Here is a 22,920-nt window from a genome sequence, read left to right as displayed (position 1 = left end):
GAGACAGAGTGACGAACAAAACCAGAAAAGTGCAGCATTCCTAGAAGACCCAGGAGCCTGAGGGCTGGAACCAAAGGCCCAAGGTGAATACCACGGACCCAAGAAGAAGTCAGGAACTATTACCAGTATCTCGACAAGAGTGGAGTCTCGGACAGATAGTATCCGACCCATTCGTTTGGTACTCATATTAGTGTCTCATCCTGGGTTGGTTGAGCGTGCGTAATGCAAATGTATGTCAATATCAAGCATGATCATGTGGTTGCTTCCTTCATCTCACCTGGCAAGTAACCGAGCAATACATAATAATGTGAGTTGCAGAACAGGTCTGGGTTGATATTAAACACGTGAAGACACCGTAAAGAATGCTCGGACTACAAAACACTGAACCTCATGACACTTTCAATGATCTCTACTTCACAAGACTACCGAGTCATGAGTTAATTATGTCGGCATTCAAAACAGTAAGAGAAAATATATCTTTGTTTTCTGTTTTAAAGACAGATTTGAGTCCAGAGTCCATCTGTTGGTGTGTTTATTACAGAACAGACACTCACTAAACCTATTGCCACATCACCTTTATGAACTCTGAATACACTTTTCCTTATTTTTCTGATGTTTTCTCTCTAAGGCATATTTTCTTTCATCATTAGATATCAACAAGCTTTCAAGGCAATCGAGTCATTTTAAGCGCATGCCGCCAAGTTTGCTTAACAAAGCAGAGTCAATATTAATAGAGTGCTATTCAAGCCCAGGTTTACACACAGGACAGTCAGAGGGTTAATGATTGACCAGGCTTTGGTGGGTGTCAATATGAAAGAAATAAAAACTAAACTATGTTGAGGTCTGCGGTCTTACAATTGTTAACCGAGCTCGATAGAACTTACGGCAAAGCCATAACATTCCTCACCTTTGATGTGAAGCTGGTGGGAAGACATTTTATGACGTCTATTAACCCGCTGTCCCTTACCGACCACGAAAGGTGGTACGACTAGCATTCCTATCCTGAGTGCCATTGTTACAGCTTTTCCTTGGTATTCCCTGAACTACTCGCATCCTAAAAATATGTATTCCTCATCGTTAGCTGTTCACTGTAGCCTTCTAAAAAAAAAAAAAAAACAGCCTTTTTTTAAAAAACAACCCAATTAATTGCTACAAAAAGCTGCAGCAACTCCCTCTATATTATCTCCATAATAGAGAATAATTCTTTGTATCCTGGTGTTGGGTATGACTTGTCAATACTGACTTTGATGAATTAAAGGATGAAAGGGATTTTTTTTTCTTTTTGACAATCCCACAGACAAACTGGGGGAGAGTCCGCCGTGTCGGCGAGATGCAAAACTAACTTCAGATTTCACACACAGCCGAGTTGACTGTGCTGACACAAATACACAATAGTGTGATTAGTAAGTAAACAAGGTAGGTAAGCTAAAGAACAACTTTTGGTTCACGTCTCAAAGTAATTTCTGCTGACTTTGTGGTGCACATGAAATGATTCACGTGTACAGTACAACAGGCTTTCTGATGAGTCACAAGTAAAACTGAACACATCAATACATAATAATGTGAGTCGCAAGATATATATACATCGGTATCGACAGATGTATCAGTCAATGAATAACAATAAATTGCAGTATGTAAATGCAAAAGATGTGTTGGCAGTAATGTAGAAAAACAAAGTTGAGCTCATTTCTCAACTGTAGAATATCCTGCTCAGTGCATACTGTATCTTGATCACAAATCTTAAGTAACTTCATTAAAAGGTATACTATGCAGGGTTGTCCTTAAAAAACGATGCACAGACTCATACAAAAGTAATCCCTCTCGGTCATCAATCACGGCCTACTAAAGGTGTGTGGCGGTGTCTATAAGTACCTCTGCCTGTATTTTATTATTATTTTGCTGTGTTCGAGACGTTTCTGACGTCAGCCTCTGTGCACTGGGTATGTGGCCCCTGCACATGCGCTACCACGCATCCAAGAGGAAGCTAAACACCAAACAAACGCATATATAGTTCTTCCAAATCGAGAATGAATCTGGGGTTGGCTTTCACTTGCAGTGTTTAATGCTGCAAGTGGTACACTGGGCTGTGTCCAGGCAAAGGACAGGTGGCCAAGCGCCGGGGGGAGGAGAGGTCAACTTTGAATGTTGTGTTTACAAACAGTAGGCAACAACTCCTGCATATTATGCATGCATGGGCTCCTTTTAACGTGTTTGTTTATGTTGCGTTTGTATTTGAAGAAAAACAAGGATGATCAGTTGCTAGCTTTGCACATTGTCATGATGGGTGTACTGACTACTAAGCTAGACATTGTTGCTAATATCTGCATCTAAAAAAACACTTTTCTGTGAATAAGTATGCTACAACAATACACATTCAACCACTGCTTCAGGCTCCCATACGTGTGACAACACGGTTTATGTCCATGGGCCCACTAGGGGCGGTGTAGAGCACGTGGGGTGCTCACAGGGGGGGTTAGCCTTTTCCAAAAAAAACAGAGAAAATAGACAGCCCTGCTTTTCAACAGGCAGGGGGAAAGTAAACTGGGCGGACTGGTGCGCATGCAGCTGCTGCTGAGGGCTTCCGTTTAAAAGAAAGAAAGAAAGAAAAATATTACTTCACCTTCCCCCAAGAAAAAAAAATCAAAACATGAGTACCAGGTGAAAAACGACATTGGCATCTTTGTATAGAAAGATTAAAAACGTAACTGTATTAGCAGCAGAAGGCAGTTTTAAAGATGTGCGACACTGAGGGGGTTGAACCTCACCACATTTATAGTTAGGTGGGAAGTTACACACACACACACATCCATAAACTAGTAGAAATAACAAGAGCCACCACACATGAGAGAGAGAGAGTAATAATAAGAGCTGTTGTTACCTTTTGAGTAGAAGGATCTGGGAGAATTCAGGTCGAGGTCCCCGCTGAAAAGGGAGATAAAGTCAGAGGGCATCGCAATCCCTCAGAGTGAGGAAACCGGACACTCTCGAGTCAGTCAATACCGTCACTGAGCGATATTATCTTCTCTCTGACTGTCAGAATACCTTCAATCCAGTGTTCAGACAACTGCAGTGACTAAGTTGACCCTGTCGTTGTGGCTGCTTAACCGTCTCCGCTGTCACTTGGCTCCTGGGTCCGCCTACAGACGCATGATGTTTTCAGCACACAGCTCGAGCTGCACCGGGAGCCACGCCCACAGCGATGACGCAATACGTAAAAAGCGACGTAGGGATTATTTAAGAGTAATGAGATATCCATGGTTTGGTTTGAATCCATTCAAACTTTGTCCAGGTTTTTTGCCGCACGGCACACACAGTATTAATACTCATATATATTGCACCGATATTTTCACAGCAGGCATTTTGAACATTCAGTATTGCTCTTTTTCATTTGGGTTGTGTGTATGCTGATACACTAAATTTAATGGGATCATGATTCATTTTATTAATTATGTTTGCCCTGCGATGACATGTCAAAATGGACACCGTATGTCTTTTTTTTGTGCCGTTTTATAGTTTTATGATTATTTTTATTAATTATCTTAATTATTAGTAGTATGAGTGCTAAGTTGTGTGATATATGTTTTATACAACCCATTGGAAATGATAACAAAAGCTTAGTCCTGTTTGAAAATAAGCAATATTATGAAACAAGTCCGATTTATGCAAATACAATGTTTCAGTAACCATGAATATTTTTTATTCATTTGCTTAACAAAATATACAGCAGCCTAAAATACAGTGCTTCAGTGTGTAACATGAGGATCATCCTCGGTTCCTACTTCCTCTCAGTGCTTGAGCTTCTCCTACAAGAGTGACATATCTGCAGCAGTAGAGACAAATGCTAATAATTTACAGACTTGAAAGGACAATTTATTGCAATTCAGTCACAAAGCAACAAAAGCAAAAACTGAAGCGAAGGACTCTGTGAGAACATGTCAACCATCGCGGATATTCCCAGAAGAAACCACTGAGGGTCCATTATTTGAAGCAGAGGAACCAACTGGCCTCTCAGTTGGGCAGTCGCCATCTTGTTTCTTACATTTGAGTCCAAACAAACTGAAGAGTTTCATCAGCATCAGGTCCACAATCTCATCCTCTTCTGACGGCTGTAAGAACAGTGAGACATGTGCATAACTCAAAGAGTATTAAGTTATCTGTGAATGGGAAGATCTCACTTCTTCTACAACATGTGTTCAATAAGCGTGGGTGAGTTACCTTGTGATGGATCTGCTCTTGACTGAATGCCACCAGAATGACAGAGATGAAGAGATTCAGCACCACAAAGGTCATGAACACAATGCAGGAGCCGATGAGGAAAGCTCCAAGGACTGGATTGTAATTCAGAACCTGGGGGATCAGGAGGAAGACATGCACTGAAGAAGGCTCAGCTGTCATAATCTGCTGTGGTACATTTATAATAGCCTCATACTAACCTCGTCATAGTTAAAAATGCCAAGCTGCAGGCTAACCATGGTCTGAGCAGCATTCAGCAGAGTCCGATAGGAGTATAGCTTCCACCCATACATCAGGTTAGACTGAAAAATAGAAAGTTAGTCTCTGTATTAACCACCTTTTGAATGAAACAAATGCAGTGACTCCAGCAGCATGCTGATGTTGAAGTGTGGGAAACTGCTCACAGCGATGGAGTAGGCCAGGAACATGATGGTCATGACCACCAGGAAGCCTGAGATATCAGTCCAGGCTCGCTGCAGCGTGGCTGTGATCATGTGCAGCTTAGGGTTCAGTCTCAGCAGGTGCCACAGTTTGACTGTAGCCAATAGCACCAGGAAGGCAATCAGATACCCCAGCACTGCATCGGCCTTGGCTGTCTCATGGAAACTGGCGAATCTGGAGTCAGAACATGAGTCTTGTTTTACAATCTATTGGAAAGGGTTTTCAATGGATTGAGGAAATAATAGTTGACCTAGTAATGCTTTCCTATTTATTGAGTTGAAATTAAATTCAAATAACAGATTCTCTGTGTACATAATTCATTTCAAAAAGTTAAAATGACCAATTCTCTCTGAGCATTTGTCAGACAATGCTAATTATATAGCATTGTCTGACAAACACTATATACCACCAGACTACACCACTTACGGCATATACTGTAAAAAATGTTTGCAAAAAACTCAAATATTTCTCTCACATATACTTTTATGGGTTGTGTTTCTCTTCTTGCTTACTGGTCTTTGTTGTTCTGGTAGTACTCCATGTCCCGCTTCCCAAGTAAAGTCCTCTTGATGAAGACAGACAGCGCGCTCCAGCTGAGGAGGATAATTGCCAGCTCGAGCAGATTCAACTTGCTCTTGAAATAAGCCCATCTCTGCTGCTTCATCAGCTTTCCCTATCAGGAGGAGAGGCGTTTGCGTGAGGAGTAATCATTTCTACCAGTGATGATTGTAGATTCGAGGTATAATGAATTAATACCTGGACAAACATGTAATAGATGATGAAGAGGAAGTAAATGGCTTCAGAGGCCATGACAAAGATGTGAAGGCCTCCGGTCGACTGGTAAAGACGTACATTCTGAAGCTCACTGCGGAACTGGAAAGCTCCTGGAGGAAACACAAGGCGACAGACAACATGCTTCTCATAACAGTTAAAGTTTCTGTGCAGCTCCCACACAAGAGCTGGACACGGACTACTTACCTATGGCTGTGGTCTCCAGCATGAGAGTGATGATACAGAAGAGGTTGACGTTGGCATTGTACACAGTGAATTCTACAAAGACTGCTTGGGTGTACACATCAAACCAGGTGTTGTCATAAAGGTACTGAAGGGATCTACAAAGAGAACGACACGATACGATTTATAAATGTCATCAAACAGCAAGTTCTGATGCAGAGGCCAACTGTGTGGCACAATTTTGTCATTGCTTTACTAATTTGAGGCTAATTACGAGTTAAAAGACAATGAAAATACTTATATTAAATCTAAAGATGCAGTATTAAGGTATTGTACAAATGTGAATCTACAATGAATGTACGATAAAAGATGCTTTTGTCACCGCTCTATCATATAAGGCTGCAACTAACAATTATTTTCTAATTATTGTTTTGTCGAAAAGCTATCAAGAAAAGCTTTAATTCCCTAAAGGTAAAGTAACAGTGCGTAGCATTTAGGGGGATCTATTGGCAGAAATTGAATATAATATTAATAAGCATGTTTTCTTTTGTGTATAATCACTTGTAAAAAAGGAACCAATTTCAGTTTGAAACCTCACAGTTAGATGATGTCAAATCCTATGCACTGCACCTTTAAGGAGCTGGAACCTACAAATGTTTGACAATCATATTCTATCAATCAACTAATCTATAAGTAGACTTTTCTTTTCACTTATCATCTGTTTTATCATGCCTACCTGCTGGAATTATGTAAATCTGGCCCTAAATCCACCACAAACCCTCCTCCTCTGTAGAGCTTCACGCTGCCCCAGATGGGGAAGGCCCTCAGTTGACGCTGGGACTGATACGTCCACGGGCTTTGAATGTTCAGCGAGGTGTTATCACCCTCAGAGCGGCTCCAGCCTGGCCCATAGGAGCTCATGTCTTCCAACTCCCACGTGTATGGAGCGTGACAGTCCTGCTCAGACTGCTGCATGGAGGGAGCCACGTGGCAGGAGTTTTGATGCACCCTCACCTGGCGAAGGCGAGCATTACCCACCAGCTTGGAGTTTCCATCTGTGATGAATCCTGGGACAGATTATCAGGTAACAAGAATAAACACATTTAAAGAAAAGAGCAGGAAAACGTTTTGCAGATGAAACATCATTTTACATGTCACACTCAGCCCAAATAAACAAATAAATAAAATCTTAGTCACAACTAGCTCCATATTTTGAACCATGCAAGGCCTTTTTACACCGTTACAGGTTAATGACAGAAAAAGTTTGAACGCATTTTATACTTTGCTACATAAATATAGTGTTGCTATCATCGATCTTTGAATATATATTATAATCATCACAATTCTTAATATTTTATAGTCAGATTCAATTTTATTTATTTTGATTTAGGAACATCAGGGTACACAACAATATACAAATACAATGACTTTGACAATGCAAGGACCAGGTTACCATACAGCAACCGAAGCCAAAATAAACAAAAAGCTGATATTATCTATATATCTATCTACCAAATGATGACAGCTGAATAATCAGCATGTGTTTTCCATTTTGTTATCCATGTAGACAAACACTCATTTTCAAATATTAAAGGTGATTCATGCAGCCATGCAAATCAGTCATGTGCGTCAGTTAATAACGTCCCGACATACTGACCTGGGTGCTCTCCAAACAGGTTGCTCAGCAGAGTTGTGTTTGCCCAGTTGAACATATCCTGAATACTCATACTGTCAGAGATACCTCTGCTGAAGCTCTGCCGAATGTGTTGGGTCAGCAAGTAAGCGTTGGGGTCCCTCTGACCATACGCCACCAGGAGCAACATCCACATAAATCCCATGTAAGCTGCATTACAAGCAAACATATCCCATCAGCATCTGAAGACGTATTACATTGCTTCATATGTTGTATCAATGTGGTTCTCCTACCAAAGATCTCCTTTATTAGTCCGAAGACCTTCTGTTCTTTAATCATGGTGTTCCTTATCTTCTCGATGTCAGTGGGAGGTGGTGGCTGATAGAAACTGCATGTGCTATCTCTTCTTGCTGCCCGCACTGTATCAGGATCATCTGAGAAAGGGATGTTGTACCGATATGTTTTGTTTTTCCACACAAAACAATACAACAAAAATAGAAAAATCGTACCTGTGTTCCTCAGACTCTCATCCATCTGAGGCTCTCCGTACTCCTCTTGGTCAACTTTCTTCAGAACAAGTGCGAAGAAAGCCGCAAAGCCAAGAACCTGTGACAGAAGAACTTCAATACCAGGGCACTTCCTGATCAATGTATCATAAATACAGTCAGTACGCACTGAAGTACTGGGAGGGACATAGACGACCCAGAATGCCTTGCAAATGTTTATGAAGTAATTCATTGAATGACATGATATTTGGTAATAAATACTCAAATAAAAAAAAATAAAAAATATTTTAAAACAGCAAAAAAAACATTTGCAATGATATCCATGTTTGTTCTGACCATTTACTGTAACGTCACTCACCTTCAGCGGTTGAGTAATAAAGAGACTCTCAAAGAAGGAGACCACCATGGAGATGAGCCAGCTTATGGAGCGGTCTTTCCCGTACGTCAGCCCATACATCATAGTGAAGTACCCTGACACACCGCTGGTTGCGATCACCAGTATCCAACCAACAAACACAAACCACCACGGCAGCCCACCTTGACCGGCCTTCTTGATGGACTCTTCCTTGACGCTCTCTTCTGGACTGGGGCTGCGGTCCAGCTGGTCTCCCTCCAGGCTGGACGAGTGGAGGTGGTACTCCAGAAGACCCTTCATTCCCTGAACTTGCTGCATGGCTCGGTTGTAGCTGTCTGGGTTTGGAAAACGAGAAAGTCCCAACAAACCCAGCTCCTTCTCAACATGACGCAGCTGCTTGTACAGATAACGGCTGTTGGTGCTCTTCTTCTGAACTTCATCTGATGTCTTCTCAGGGCTCACGCTGTTTTCTGAAAATAAAAGAAGAAAATCAGGATTAGCCGGTCAAATGAATTATGCAAATGTCAAGGTTAATTCTTATTTATTATAAAAAACATACTAAATGTAATACTCCGTCAACATATTGTTTTTTCTTCCAGCAGGACTTTGCAGGTTATTGCATTATTTATTTGGTCTTTAGGTATGCAAATGAGACCACAGGTAGGCCATAGTCATTAGACCACTGACAATGTCACCAATCACATCACCATCATCATATCGGTCTATCACAAGTCTGAGGGACTCAGGAGAGCTTGCTAGACAACTCTTTGATTTGTGTGTAAAATAAAAGATACAGTTTGCCCTAACCCTTAATTCAATCTTTCAATGGATATTGAAGAAAATAATAATACTTGACCATTTTTATATCTGTGTATCACAGATAAACTGCATCAAGCCAGTCCGCTGAGGTAAACATTGCAGAAGAAAAATAAATCCTGAAGATAAAATACACTATATATCTTTAGATATTAATAGATTCCCAATTTGTATGTATGTTATTTAAATATTTCCTTTGTAATAAATGGTCATTATATCAATTCATTGCTTTGTCTTTTTTCTTAATAAGTATGGTCCTCCAAATGGACCACCCAATAAAAATGTGAAACGCATGATATCCGAGCAGTATGAACTATTATTTTGTACCGTGTTCTAGATTAACTGCATTTAAACTGAGAATCATAGAGGGATCCCTCTTGGAAGCGTCAGTGTAGAAGTCTCCAGCCGCACGGTTCTGCTGTCTGATGATGTCCTCCACCAGAGACAGCAGAGTGTTGATGTCCGCATGCTGACCAGGCCGGAGCTCCAGGTGAGGGAGCGGACTCTTCATGGCCTTTGAGAGTGACTGAGCAATTCTCTTTATGTCCTAACGGAGAAACCACATCAAGCCCTTTAGAGGTGTAGAACAGAGGAGTTATCACCTCCAAATTACAGATATGGATATCTGTAAACTCACCTTGATCACAGTGTCTGGTGTGATGTCTTTCAGCGCTTTCTGAGGGGAAGATGTTTGCGAGGGAGAAACTCTACCAGTCTTTCCTTGTTTAGACGTGTCCGTTTTGGCGCCCTTCTCTCGAGGCCGAGAGTTTCTGAAGATACTCACGATAAGGAGATTGATGGGAAACATGATGATTGAACTTTGAACTCCAATCACAACTTGTTGCCAGGTGAACTCGATGTGACCTGCAAAGTAAAGTATTACTTTAAATCCAGTTTAAATGGATGTGAATAAAGGTCATTTAGATACTCATCTATCCATTCAGCAGTGCTACTGTCACAGTTATACTTTCCTTGCCCCAGGTCATTGCCAGGAAAAACTTTCATAAGAAATATTTTTTGTTTTATGTTTTGTTACCTACCCAGATCCATGGTCTGCTCAGAGGGGTCAGTGGGGATGCCCCAAAACATGATGCTGGTCAGCATGGTGCAAAGCAGCAGGGAAAAACAGCAGGACACTCGCTGCACTCGTGTGAAAGTGCTGCAGGGAGGCCGACTAATGACAGAGAACCAGATGTGGCCATCTCTGAAATCCTTGGCTGTCTTCATGAAGAACAGGTTACTTGAAATAAGTATTGGGCGAAAGAAAGGAAATTTGGATTCAGGAGAAATAATAAATCACAGACTCAAGTCAGATTCCTTGGTAATGTGTTTTTACCAGATCCACGGCTGGTCCTACCTAAACCTCTTCAAGTCCATCTCTGTGGCTACTGGGAAGACCTTGTCAAGAGCACACTCTCCTACATCTACAGCCAGCCAGGAATTACACAGGAAGTGCCATTTCTGTCCTCTCTCCAGATCCTGCACCATTACTTTGTTGACGTACCTGCATGTAACATTCAATAATTATCTTGTGTGCTGATAGTAACTTCATGATTTAGTCCTCTTTGGTATCACAACGTTTTGCCCTCTTACCATGCAGGATGTGCTCCCGAGTTGTCGTGCCACAGCCTGATGCTCTGCAGATCTCCAAGGGAAAAGTGTGTGGTCAGCAGGAACATGTCCACCCCACCCCTCTCAAACACTGGCTTCTCAGTGTCCATCAGGTGGTGGGGCTCACTTTCTCCCTCTGTGCCCAGCAGGGTTATCGTCACCTAAAACCAAAAAGGTCAATCAGGATGGACAGAGTTGTCAGCATCATACATGTGCAACAGAAGCAGCAAACAGGTTTTGTTTCTGTGAGTCCCCTCTAAGCTTTAACAGACATTAGTCACCTGGGAGGAGGTGGATGCACCATGCCGATGACCTGTGCTGATATTCAGCATGTAATGATACTCAGCCAAGGGGTCATTATCCTCCAACACTGTGATCTTGACCTACAAGTGAATGTGAAGACACGTTTCTTAGTTGGTAAATTCAATGACATCAGGTGAATGTCCCACAACTATGTATCAGACTTTCCAAATGGTGTAGCATTTCAAATCAACAATATAAAGTTGTGAAAGTCTGTACTGAAAATCACCTTGGCTGAGTCCTGGATGTCTTTTCTGCGTGCCCATACTACCACCAAGAGATACGCAACAAAGATGGCCCCCACAAAACACACCACCACAGGATTGTTAGTGAACGTAGCAAAAAGTTCTGCAGTGCGTGACACATCAACCAAGTTCGGCATGACAAAGAAGGAGCTGCCAAAGAAAGTCAAGTGGTTACAGAGGCAGTGGGTGACCAGCGGCGTGGTGAGCGGACCGACCTGAAGAAAAAAAAAGAAAACCAGCCAGTCAGACGTCACAGCTCATTTTCAAAAGGTTTAATGCACAAAACATACAATGATGCAACCACTGTGGATGTGTGTGCTTTTTTTTTTTACTTACCCTGCAGCCATCTTCACTCCAAGAAGACTCAGTTTCATTCCAGTATTTGCACTGGGCAGCGATGGAAATGACAGTGACAGTGGCATTCATGGATTTGACGCCCGGCTCAACAATGGGCTTGATCACAAGGTAGTGCTCTCCAACTTCTCCTGATCTGTCTTTAGGACTCAGCACCCAGGTGTATTTTTCCTCTGTGTTAGAATTGCAGATATATTCATACAAACACACACACAAACGGACGCTTACACACACAGAGATCTGGATAATTATCTCATTGTGATAACCATGAATATAATTTAAATGTGAATTTCTGTCATATTAGGTACTCTAAAAGTAAGTCTGGTAATTTTACCTCCTTTGGCGTTCTCTAGAGGCATCTGAGTCTTGGCTACATAATTCTCATCATTTGGATAATCTTTACATCCCAGGAATAGCATGAAGGATATGTTTTCAGATGGCTCCATTTTCAGCACCAGTGTTACATCCGGCGAGGGAACGTAAATTATTAATGTGCTGAAATTGGCCAGGTCCAGGACCGTGCTGTTCTCTTGCCCAACATCGAGCCTTGGAAGGAGAATCTGAAAACCCAGAAAACCCATTAGGCAGAACAATCCACCAATGTTATCCAAAGTAAATAAACTATCTCTAAAACAAACATTACCTCTATCTCGTCGGGTAAATTCTCTACAGAAATGACAGTGCCGTTCACTCTGGTGAGAGAGACGGATCCTACAGTTCCTGTGATGTTTTCCTCCTTCCAAGAATATGGGTTCTTCTCAAAACTCATCATCTAGAAGGAGGGGAACATACGTTGCTATATGTTAAAATCAAATTGTGCAAAACTGTGACACAGATTACTTTAAATGAAGCAGACCTAATCTGATATGGCCTTAACCTAGACTTTTTAGAGACATTACTGCTCAGTGTTTTTCTGTTGGGTTGCTTTTTTCCTGCTGAATGACTTATTTCCAAGAAATTTAGGAGCACATCTCTGGTAAACACAAGATTTAAAGTGGTGTTTTTGCGTGATTCTTTGTGAAAAACCTCAGTTTTACAGATCAATCAGTCAATTAAATCAACTTAGTTGATTAGTTGACAAAGTTACCCAAGTAAATATTTCTTAGGTTGAAGACAGCCCTAATGATTTTAGATATTAATCATGTTTTGAGTTACGATGTTTCCATCTTTTATATTCTATTTATTGACCCAAGAGAGTGCAAAAATGTATGTTAAGGAGGCAGATTTGTAACTGATCTAATTAAGAATGTCAATATTATGAGGAACTAGTTTTCTAACTGGTCCAGGTATTGTGGATGTTTAACATTAAGGAAAAGTATACCTTATAATGTCCAGATAAAAGCAGACTACAACTAAACAAAAAAAGGTCATGATGGCAATCAATCTGGCTGTATCAGCATCTTCACTGCACACTACACACACTTACTCTGACATCAACTGGCTCCTCCGGAGAGACAATATGAGCAGGCAGTGCGGGGAAGGAAAATCTGGAGGAGCTGTTCTTCTGGACATTTATATCCTGCATTTGCATCTTTTCGGGAGAAACTCTGCAGGAAGCAGAATCAGAATTATCTTTGTAATTTCAGTAAACACTAGTTTGTTCTTAAGTACAAGCTCCAGCCAGTCTCAGTCATCTCTTACCTGTTGACATATACACTGATATGACCAGAATTAATGATGGCAGGGTCTCCATTCAGCTTTTTATTATTCAGCAAAGCACTTTGAACATTGCTTATCCCGGTAAGAAGAAAATCTGAGACTTTTTTCTGAGGAAAACACATGATATGATGTTTGGTGTCTGAAAAAACAGATATTTAGCAATATCAGTGATAGTTTTGTTCTTACATTTGACGAAACATTCAAAATATTACTGGCTGCTTCAACTATTGGTGTAGCTGCTTGCACAACTTCTCCGTCATCTCCATCTTCCTGATTAACACTGATAGTGTTGAGGAAGGAGCTGAGGTCTACCAACAAGGAACCCGCTTCTTCCTGGAGAGGATATAATACAGAAACAGAAAAGATTACAGTTGATCTGTGTCCCACTTTGTATCCACATTTTATTGATATCATTTTCTAAACATAAAATGTCCTTCTCAGTTCAGGCTGAGGATGGCAGTTAAAGTGTTGGAATGCTACATCCTGAACAGTACATTTATTCATTTGTTGTTTTGTGACTGTAATTCAGACCGAAGTCTCCTCTTACAATGTATTAAAACAAAGTGCTGTTTGTACAGTATTGTCTTAAGTTTCCTGATGAAAACTAATCTACTGTACTTGAGCAGCAGGACTGAGCTCGTCTGGGCGCTGGGTGAGTCTGGCCACAGCTCTGGCCGTCACTTCCACTTCCTGAGTTGTGTTGCTGGGTGAGTCCAGCAGAACTGTGGTCATTTTGGTCAGCATTTGCTTTCTGAGCTGAAAGAGGAGGAATGGCTGATTACCACCATGATGCACTCCACTCGCCCACAATACAACAAATATCCCAGCAATACATCACTACAGTTTCAACATCGACCACATTCTGTTACCTTCGTCCTTGCATCCTTCTGATCGTGGGCGTCCTCTGTATTCAGCATATCAGAAACTGAAGTAAATATTTGTCCGAGTGACTCACCAGAGAGAAGACCCTGCTGCTCTAACTGACTCACACTGTCCTCCACTGCAGATCGGAGAGCCTCCACGGATGTACTTGAGCTGCTTTGTCGTACCTTGAGGGACAGAAACAGTCACTCTGAATGATTCAAAGACTTTCAGATGGACAACCTGTTTCTTTAATGCTCCGTCTTGACACTGATCACCTTCACACTTCACATTACTTCCATCCGGTCGGAAATACAGGGCTCTAAAATGTAGAGTTGCTTCAGCAGAGGCTTTTGCCATCTGCAATAACAGCCTGAACAAACTGCCTCGTTGGCACTGTTATGATCTGGTTCTGTGTACTGGCTGTGAAAACAAATCTCCCACTGGGACAATGAATCAAAAATCTTGTTTCCTCAAGATACATGATTACTGATAGATGACAAACCTGAGTGGAGACAGTAGTGTTGGCTTTCTCATATTCATTTTTCACAGTCACCACGACAGACAAACTGTAATTGTTGTTCTTATCTCCGAGAGGCAGGAAGACAGATTTCACCCCATTTGCATTACTGCAGCGCAGATGTTTTCCTTCAGGACAAAAGAGACAATTGAGTAAAACTGTTTTTCTGCATACATGTTACTAAATGGCCTAAGCATTGGCATTAATCACAGGAACTATTTTTTAGAGGAAAAGCCATTGTGATCAAACTCAATCTATATATTTTTTTATAAGTAGCTCAAAAATCCCCCGGTTTTATAATGTGAAAATGACTCTCCTTTTTCATATGGTTTGACAGGGAAAGAGCTCAATTACCTAGTTAGAAAACCCCAAACTTACATCACCTCCCTCTTCCTTATTTTCGATATCTATGATTGTGCAAATCACAATGTGTACTAGAAGTTTCCACACCACACTTGTGTAAGTTTCATACTGGACCGATTGGCTTCTAAACTAGTTGTGGTGACACAAAAGCATGGTTAAACAAAGCAAAGAGCAAAGAGCAACTTCCTCCTTCAGCAGATGAATGTGAAAACACACTTCTAGTATCAAAATCTGCACATACTGATCATCACTCTACATGGAGAAGGGCAAACACCAAGTGAAGTAACAATAAGTAAAACTCATTTTTGAGTGGAGGGGGACTTTAAATCTCGGTCTCACCAATCAATTCAAAACTTGTCTTACTTTGGGATACGTGTCACATGCATACGACAACTAAATGACACTAATTGACCTTAATCTGCCTTTTCCTCACTTCCTGCCAGCATATTTATACTGCTCTTGATTCCTTCTCTTTCTGCCTTGTGACGGAGCTTCTTTTTTAAAAAAGTGAATTAAATCAAAAGGTAACAGTGCACATTCTCACCTGTGTCTGTTTTGAAGCAATAAAAACAGCCGGTAGAGCAGAAAGAGCTTGATTTGCAGGTGATGTCAAAAGCATCGAGAACTGTTCCTGACGGTGGAGAGATGCTACATGAGGGAGGCTGGTTGTCTGCAGGAGCCTCAGCAGCTGGTTCAGTTGGCTCAGGACCTGGTATTGGCAAAGTGTACTTGGCAAAACCTGACGTATTCTTGCCTGTAAAAAATGAAAAAACATACATTTTGTCAATCAATTTCTTTCAAAGCCAGAGGTTCGAAAAATATGTATATTAATATATGATGTAAGTTTAAGCAAAAAAAAAGTAATATGTAGTTTTGAACAAAGCACTAGGTTTCAAAAGAGGTTCAAAGGGGCCCACACCTCTATTCATACTAGTCTTTAAAGGAGCACTACGCTCACTTTCAAAATCCACACACGTTATTCCTATGGTCTACGAATATTAAAATATTAGTAGACATGACCAACTCCCTCCCAAATCCCCAAACTAGAGTGCTAAAACTCAAATTTGTGATGTCATCAAGTATAACGCTTGGAACTGCGCCATAGATGATGAATTGCGTTAGAGGTTATAGATGACACTGAGAGTGCCCAGGGGACTGTTCTGGGTATATGGGAACATCATAGAAATAGAAGAGGAGTAGAAGGGACATTGAACTGTTTTCCGTGGTCATTTGACGAGTACAAAGGAAGATGGCGGAAATTGTTTTCGCAGCTCGCCGGGAAGAGAGGAATGTCCGTTCTACCCCTATTTTATTTCTATGAGGTACATTTTCTGTTACAGAACTGTGAACACTACGATAAAATGGGAGGAAATGATATTCGAACGAAAGTCAATTGTTGACCTTGGTCAAGTAAGCATTCACAATGTACCCATAAATCAGGTTTCTTCATATAAATATCTTGGTGTCCACATTGACAGCTCTCTCACATTGAAAACCTTTGTTCAAGGCTACAACAGATGAGGTATTTTTTGAGAAGGCTTAGACTCTGATGATTTTAAAGAGTGTAATTCGATATGGCATACAAGTATATTATGGTAAACCGTCAGTACAGTACAGTCTAAGCTTGCGGCCATGAAGATCATAGGGAAAAAGAACATCACTATCTTCAGCCCTTAAAGAAAACTCTGTGCTCAGGGAGGCACAGAAAATTCTGAACGACCCAACATATATTCTGAACCCAGAATACCAGGTGTTGCCTTTAGGCAGATGGTTCAGAATGCCAATCTGCAGGCTCAATTGGTACAAAAATGTATTCATATGATTTTATTGCGGTCTAATATATTGTGACTTGATTATTCATTATCTGTGTTGATCACACCTGGTTTTATTATTCGGAACTATTGTCGATAGTGTGCATTTAAGCATGTTTATGCAGAAGTGTATGTATGTTCTATGCGTGCATGTGGATTGTGATGCTGGCAAGTGCATCATGTGCTGCAGCGGCTTGGAGCCCAAGACAAATTTCCCTGTGGGACAATAAAGTTTAACTTATTTTATCTTAGAATAAAGCTAATTTGTGCATAAAAAGAAAAATGTTGTGGGTCCACAAAATCATTCACCCACTTTTTGTCATTGGAGCAACTCCAGACTCTTAATTTAGGTGATGTTCCCATTTAATCTATCTCTAAAAAAAGCTGCATGGCTGAAAAGAACATTCTGACTATGGGATGAAAACGCACCATAAGCAATCACACTGATGTTGTGCAATATGTCCCTTGAAACTTTCAGACGTTGGCTATGTACAACATATTCAGTGTTGCCATCCTGCCTTTCAATTAGTGGCCTCCTTCCTGCTTTGGAGTAACATTTTTTAAGGTCATCCTGGGAAAAGAAAATCAGTTAATAATTGACACATTAATCACTTACGCCACTGTTACAAATCAATTCAAGTTGCTGTTCCAGTCTTACCGCCAAAGGTTTGGGGTCCTCAATATACCAAACTACATCTGGGCAAGTTGTCGCACAGCTCAGTCTGAGCTTTACATGGTCGTTGACATTTATCGAAGCACAGTCATCACAACTGCAAGAATAAAAGTAGGTAATTGTAATTTTCAGTATTTATAAAACCTGTGGAATAGCTATATTGAGGATATTTGAGCATTTATTGTAAATTATCTCCATTTACCTGATGGTGACATCTGTGAATTCTTTTGGTGCAACAGTTATGCACTTTGAAGCTGAAGCAAAGTCAACCCATTTCCTAAACCAGGTTGTTCTCTTCACAGTTAAAGTGTATTTGAAAATATCGAAGGGATTTGGAAGGCAATCTTTTTCAATAACATGAGTTTCACCCTTTGTTTTGTTTCCGCATTTGCAGTTTCCTTCTGTGTGGAAAGAACATCATAGCATTACAACAATAAAGAGATTACAGAGACAAATATCACAAATCTGTCACTATATTTACAGGGGATAGACAAAATAACAAGAACACACAACCCAGTAGAACATCAGCACTAGATACAATCTCAGAAACTACCATGCAATTGAAAATTGAAGCAATACCTGTGAGTGCGTGTCCCAGTTATGATCAGGGTTTTTGGATGTTCTGTGTCTGTAGGTAACATGTTAACGTCATATCCTGTCTGCAGAAATCTGGACAAGCACTTACCGTATCTAGGTTTTGAGAAACCAGAATATGCTATTTGGAGTGTGCTAACAGAAGCCAGAATAGTGAAGACATTAGATATTTGGCAGGTTTCTGATCAGTGTGATCATTGTAAGAATGAATGGATGATTTACACAGAAATGAGACTGAAGGTCTGACACCGGTAATGCTGAAATGAAAGTGAAAGTTGGAAAATGGGTACATTTCATTGGTCCTCTTATCATCCACATTACTGGTGATCATATGAGGAAATCAAATCCAGCAGTGTCTGTCCACACAGCCAGAGAACAAACAGGGAGTATCCGCAAAGACACAAAGACACATACAAATTAAATGAAACCTGTTAATCATGTCTACAGAGAGCTGAATAGGTCTGTCATGTTTGGTGTGAAATCCACATCCTGAAAATTATCACAATCAGGATAAGACTAAGGCCTAATAATAAAAACAGGGCTTATAATGTCTATGAAAATGTTCTCACTGTTACAAACACTGAGCATTTAAAGCTTCACTGTTGTTAAGGTGTTACTGTTTTGGATTGTCTGTGTTCTTCTAATTGTGTTCACCCCCTGTAATGACTTCAATTATGATTTTAACTGTTAGAGACTCATTTAAAATGATCAGTAGTCAAGTCATTGTGGTACTTACTACATTCCCATTCAAATGCGAGTCCTTTGCTGGGCAACGATTCAGTTCCAGTTACACTCAGTGTGACACTCTGAGTGTGGTCAACCAATGTGTCCGGTGAAGCAGTTATTTTCAAGTTGTCCATACTCACACCACCTGTCTGTAGATGAAACCAAAGTAATTGTGCTTTAACAGAAACAAGCAAACACCTCAACATATGCACAGATCATTATTGTTTGATACTAATCTTCAACATACTGTGTTTTCATGTTTATCTGGTGAAAGGTCTGAGTGATTCTGGCAAGCTCGAAGTATGTTCTCTAAGTCCACGTCCACATCGGAGTCAGAGAGGGCATTCACAGCTCGTAGCGTCACCTTCAACGGCCCTTTACCAAAAGAGTTTAACAGCATTGAAGGCATGTATTACACACTATGGTTGACTGTTTTCATTTAATTACAGCACAGCTTAAGCCGTAAGTACCTTCAAGTGGGCTGGAGAATGTATAAGCTTGTAAGCTGCCATTGAGCATGTCTCTATTCTCGGAGAGTGCGTCACTGGCTCCAGTCAGAGTGAAGAGCAGCTCCACAGGGGCTCCCCGCTCCAGCGAAACACCAATAGTGATATCAGTAGAGTCTGGACACACGCCTTCCTCTGCTATCACCGAGGCCTGCAGGCCTTCAATGGGCTCCAGCAGACACAGCTTCAGATCAGTGGACACTGTGTGGGCTGTGACCCTGTTAGAGGCGGCTAGAGTCAGGTTGTGGCAGCCGTGACCAAGCTTCCCCGCCACACTTTCACTCAGTGTAATGTTGTGGGGTGTGATCCCATTCTCCACTGACAAGTTTGCAACCAAATGGCCTTCATGCTGAATTGTGTAAGAAACATTTGTACCTATTTATGAAAAAAATATGGAATTAATCTTTATTTTGAAATTTATTGGAAGCATTTAATCCCTACAGTGTTAGACTGACTCACCTGCCTCTACCATGACCTGGATCTGAACAGGTCTACCATGAAGCACATTGCATTTAGTGCCACCTGTTGACATATTCCTGCTATAGCACGTAATGACACCAAACTCTCCAACAGGCTCCTGAATGGTTATGGGTTTCTGAGCTGTGACATGCCAGTCACTGGTAGTGCACTCCACTGCAACCATGAAAACACCGGGACGGGTGAATTTGTGCATCACAGTGCTCTGAATCCTGTGACACAGGTAAAGTGAAGCTTAAATACAGTTACATAAATAGTGAATGAATAAGAACCTGACTGTCTGGTTGAATGCAAAGTCAAGTCTTACTCACTCTTCTGGGTTGTATGGATCAATAGTGTGGCCATCTCCAGCATTCAGTGTGCATGTGAGGTTCCCCTGAAAAGGATTAAGGAGCCACTTCACAGTGATGGTGATATTATCAAAGACGGCCGCCAGCTTGCTCATCAACAAGTGGAGTCCTGAGAGGAAACGTTGCTTCAGAGAGGTTTGTTCAAACAAGAACATGAGCAAGAACATTTCATCACTAGCATAATGCATCCTGGAGTTAATTCCTGTTGTTACATTATATACATAACAGTTCATCTAAGTTCACTCTGCTAGTCACACCAGCGATTTAATCATGTAATACAGTTAAACGTCAACGGGCAGGTTTAGCTGGAGAGGCTATAGTTCTGTGGGTAATGTAAAGTTCAAGGACAAGAAATGTGGTTCAGCCATTGAAAGAGAAACGCAAGACATACAGAACCTAGTCGGAGGGTGACGACATCGGCCACTATTATGGCTAAACCCAAACTAGCTGTGAACTACACATACCGTGTATAGCTGTAAGGCAGTAAAATAAAATAAATATATATATATTTGTAGTTAGTATGGCGAAAAGTTATAGTCCAACCTGATTCCACTCATAATGACTGAGCATATTATTTTAGAGGGATAAAGTCTATGTATAGTAGAAGTAAAATCTGACCATGTTTGCAGGTGTACTCTATAGACAGGTAACTTCCCAGGACAGGACATGGTTCCCCAAAAGAGCTCAAATCCATTGGAGCTTGGCAAGCCTGCAGACTGTGGCAATGGGCTGAAACAACACATAAACCAAGTAAATGACAATCAGATTGGATTATTTTCAAGATCATTGATCAAGAGGCCTTGACAATATTGTTGTAGAAGGTTTAAAAAGCATTACAATGTTCAATTTGCATCCTATTGAATTTAAATAATCTTGCTCATGTTTCTTTAACCCTCTAATGAGAGGGTTTAAGAGGTGTATTAACCATAAGGAAGAATATAAACGATTTGATTAGTAATTACACAAACTCCTCCAGCATAACTAATCCCAGACTGATATGAATGAATGTGAATGAATATTTACCCTAAAGCTCACCTATTCAGCTCTTAGGAGGGGATTTGCCTAATGTCTTTTCTGGAAGTGTAATCCTTTTGTCTGTCCTGATATTTTTTTGTGTTTGACACAAAGCATAAAACTAATATGTATTTTGTGGTGATTTTAGTATCTGGGCGTTTTGATAAAGCGGCTTTAACAAAGCCAAATATGTTCCCATAGCTTTTACTGTAAATACAAATATTCCTTTAAACAAAATGTTCCATTATTCAAAGTACCAGCTCGTAAGTTGAGTAAATATCTTGTCATGTAAATGAGGAGTAACCTGATCTATTATACATGTATATACTACCTGTAAAATAATACCTGTTAGAGAATCCATCACATCTGTCCAGCTGCACTCCTCCTGGGAGGATGTGGGTGAGGCTGTAAGTTTGGATCTGCAGTAGTGCATATTCTTTCGCCCATAGAAGCTGTCATCTATCACTATAACTTGACCAGAACCACATTGCAATGTTGTATTTTGGCCATCACATGCGATAGATCTTCCAGAATCTGACAAAAATAATCAAGAATTACATAAGGGGAGCAAACAAAACATAATTTGAATGCTGTTTGGCGATTTATTTACGAGTACATACCAAACTGGCAAATAGAGTTGAGTTCCTGGCTGCAGTTCCCTGCTGCTTCCCACTGGAAGCCTGAATGTCTCAGGATATGTCCGCAGGCTGCTTGTGCATCTGGCATGTTCAACCAGTTACTATAGCTGACATAAGAGCCTTCCAGCCATGCAAGGGAACCTGCGAAAGGACAAAAACAGATACAACATTTATTTACATCAAACTTCTATTTTGGATTCTGCTATTTAAGCCACAGATGTTAGGACATGGTCATTTTCCTTATCTTGTCTTTCTGTTAAGATGCAATATAGCGATAATAAAACAACAAAGCAATAGATTGAGCTGGTGACAGGGTGAATGAATGATTAAGACTCGTTCTCTGTGGAGGGACACAAAGACACATTTGTAAATCAGACCACTTGACAGCAAGCCTATTGAAAAGTTCAAATGAATGAGGAATATCTCTAAGAACACCTGCTGCTTGAGGGAGATATCCAAATGTGTCTTCTAACAAATGTCAGTCAACAAACACGTGACAGATCTATACAATGGACATGCAAGCTGCCCAACGAGATAGCAGCTGCGGTGATAATCTTTATTTCTGACATTATTGGCTATAACCACTGATCACAGATACATACAGTTTTAAAATGATAGTTACTGAAATAGGTTTCAGAGAAATTGACCGGCTTTTACGAATAATCTTTATCACTTGTGACTCCAAAACATGTAAACTCACTACAAATCTATATCAAGCCATTAGAAGTCATGCAGTGTCTACAGTTGTTCCCCACCCACATGCCCTCTCACCCTTGGTGGCAGCAGAGTCGAGTGTGAGGTTTGGAGCTGCAGGTGCCAGCCCGAGCCACCAGTCCTTCTCCGGGTCCAGGTGCTTCTGGAGGAACTGCTGCGTTTCATCATTCAGGATGAAGGCTAGGTGTCCTCCACCTCGCTCACACCACCGCTGGGCACTGAGGAAGGATCGCTGTATACCCACAAACTCGTAGCAAGAGCCGTCAAAACCCTCCTGGTATTCTGGGCAGGATAGAGCTTCTGCATCCTCCTGAGCAGAACAAGTGAGGAAGAGAACCATCAAAGTCAGTGTGGGGAACATGGTGCTTTCCATCTCTGCATCTGTACACTGTTCAGACTCTCTGGTAACATCGTGTCTTTAAAGGGCATTGACGTCAGTTATTCTGACACTAGACAGGACTTTAGAATGATTTCTGACATGATCGCTTCCTTGATGGCTGTCCAGCTTTGTATTGCGCCCATAATTCTTGTGTACAAACAAAGCTCAGGCCTGTAGTGAAAAGGGA

The 22,920-nt window shown here is 41.0% G+C and overlaps 2 protein-coding genes across 4 annotated transcripts in view; both read right to left on the bottom strand.

Moving 5' to 3' along the window:
* nfat5b (nuclear factor of activated T cells 5b) overlaps positions 1-3,171 on the bottom strand; it is a 28,948-nt gene extending 25,777 nt beyond the window's left edge. For 2 of the 3 annotated variants that reach the window (XM_076110093.1, XM_076110095.1), the window contains exon 1: positions 2,879-3,151. In XM_076110093.1, the coding sequence (XP_075966208.1) occupies positions 2,879-2,951 (73 nt within the window). In that variant the 5' untranslated portion in view covers positions 2,952-3,151. Of the gene's footprint in view, positions 1-2,878 lie in introns of all 3 variants that reach the window. The other variant, XM_076110096.1, reaches the window with a different exon arrangement.
* A 509-nt stretch (positions 3,172-3,680) lies between these two features.
* LOC142969968 (polycystin-1-like protein 2) lies at positions 3,681-22,727 on the bottom strand. Its single transcript, XM_076110107.1, has 41 exons — positions 22,412-22,727; positions 21,623-21,781; positions 21,348-21,536; positions 20,607-20,717; positions 19,950-20,097; positions 19,621-19,850; positions 19,126-19,536; positions 18,903-19,030; positions 18,666-18,804; positions 17,538-17,736; positions 17,321-17,432; positions 17,092-17,233; positions 15,396-15,605; positions 14,474-14,616; positions 13,977-14,156; positions 13,726-13,863; positions 13,294-13,440; positions 13,090-13,214; positions 12,875-12,995; positions 12,092-12,220; positions 11,783-12,008; positions 11,431-11,621; positions 11,079-11,309; positions 10,831-10,932; positions 10,532-10,710; positions 10,296-10,442; positions 9,979-10,178; positions 9,576-9,802; positions 9,266-9,485; positions 8,126-8,592; positions 7,771-7,867; positions 7,555-7,695; positions 7,286-7,471; positions 6,365-6,695; positions 5,653-5,786; positions 5,431-5,558; positions 5,187-5,347; positions 4,638-4,848; positions 4,434-4,535; positions 4,216-4,347; positions 3,681-4,106 (listed from the first exon to the last, which is right to left on the bottom strand). The coding sequence occupies exons 1-41, from the start codon at positions 22,725-22,727 to the stop codon at positions 3,936-3,938; spliced, it is 7,461 nt and encodes a 2,486-aa protein (XP_075966222.1). The 3' UTR covers positions 3,681-3,935.
* Between the last annotated feature and the right edge of the window lie 193 nt (positions 22,728-22,920).

The sequence above is a fragment of the Anarhichas minor genome, unplaced genomic scaffold, assembly GCF_050575085.1.
Source record: "Anarhichas minor isolate MPS153535 unplaced genomic scaffold, ASM5057508v1 ptg000042l, whole genome shotgun sequence".
Classification (NCBI taxonomy): domain Eukaryota; kingdom Metazoa; phylum Chordata; class Actinopteri; order Perciformes; family Anarhichadidae; genus Anarhichas; species Anarhichas minor.
Note: the sequence above shows the minus strand (reverse complement) of the source record. Positions and strands in the feature narration are given on the sequence as shown.